The 1,079-nt window shown below is 54.8% G+C and overlaps 1 protein-coding gene across 3 annotated transcripts in view; it reads right to left on the reverse strand.

Moving 5' to 3' along the window:
• Positions 1 to 601: 601 nt before the first annotated feature.
• The window catches only part of LOC102760796 (ficolin-2), a 39,152-nt gene continuing 38,674 nt past the window's right edge, over positions 602 to 1,079 (reverse strand). For 2 of the 3 annotated variants that reach the window (XM_015572384.1, XM_015572385.1), the window contains one exon: positions 602 to 1,079. This exon is cut by the window's right edge and continues 1 nt beyond it. In XM_015572384.1, coding sequence (XP_015427870.1) covers positions 837 to 1,079 — 243 coding nt within the window. In that variant the 3' untranslated portion in view covers positions 602 to 836. The other variant, XM_015572383.1, reaches the window with a different exon arrangement.

The following is a 1,079-nucleotide window of genomic DNA, read 5'->3' on the forward strand; positions in this document are numbered from 1 at the left end:
TCTCTGTCTTTGAATATAATCTGCTACTGAACAGTTCTCGGAGGACTGTTTAGGAAATGTGAATGTAGAACAAACTCTGCATTTTCTAGATTAGGACACAGGGATGTAGAGAGCGCCTGGGAAAGGCCCCTGAGCTGACTGTCATCTGAATCCAGCAGTGCCCATTAGAGCCATGCTTTGGAAACATACCTTGCCAGAGGCAGGGGTGTTGTCAGCCGGACCTTCAGCTCAGGTGCCAGGGGCTGGGTTTCATTATCTAAATCCAGCCAAGCACCAGGATTATCCAGACTCATTGAGAAGTGACGATTACAAAGAAGCCACAAGAATGCAGGTATTCTCCCTATCTTAAACGTTCGTAAAACTTCCTGGTAAGTTACTGTATAAAATAAACCCACTGTATCTGCTCTGGGTCCCTGTCTCTCCGTCAGAGGGCAGCTGACCCACCCTGAGGGCAGCTGACCCACCCTGTCCCAGCTTTCCCTACTGTCTTTGTGTCTGTCTCTTTCATTTTCCCAATCCCCTGTCACCCCTACTCAGGACTCCTGTCCGCTCTCTAGCTGTGCTGGTCGCAGAAAAGAGAAATATTTATAGACTGGCATCGTGTGCCTGCGGAGCGAGGCAAAGCTTTATTGAGGATGCGTGCAGTGGGCAAGGTCAGGGTCACCCTCACCCTGGCAGGTGGGAGAGGAAGGCGGGAGTCGATCGGGGTCTCCAAGCTGAGGGTCCCTATGGGCAGGGGGCGAGGACAGGGTGAGCTCTGACTTTCCCTGGGAGCCACCTGTGCCCGTGCGGGGGGCAGGGGACCTGCTCGGAGACACTCCAGGCCACTGACCGCCCTACACGGGCCGCACCTTCATCTCGGCCACCATGTAGCTGTACTTTTTCCCCTTCCCTGAAATCCAGACGATGCCGTTCGGAGAGCTCTCATTGGAGCCCCCGAGGTAGCGCCCATTCAGGTTGGACCAGTAGCAGCTGTCGTACCACCAGGCGCCCTGGTAAGTCTGGGCACAGTTGGAGGAGGCCCGGTCGTTGTCCTGGTCTTTGGTGGAGAACAGGGAGTTGTTGTGTTGGGTCAGGGA

The sequence above is a fragment of the Myotis davidii genome, unplaced genomic scaffold (genome assembly GCF_000327345.1).
Source record: "Myotis davidii unplaced genomic scaffold, ASM32734v1 scaffold609, whole genome shotgun sequence".
Classification (NCBI taxonomy): Eukaryota; Metazoa; Chordata; class Mammalia; order Chiroptera; family Vespertilionidae; genus Myotis; species Myotis davidii.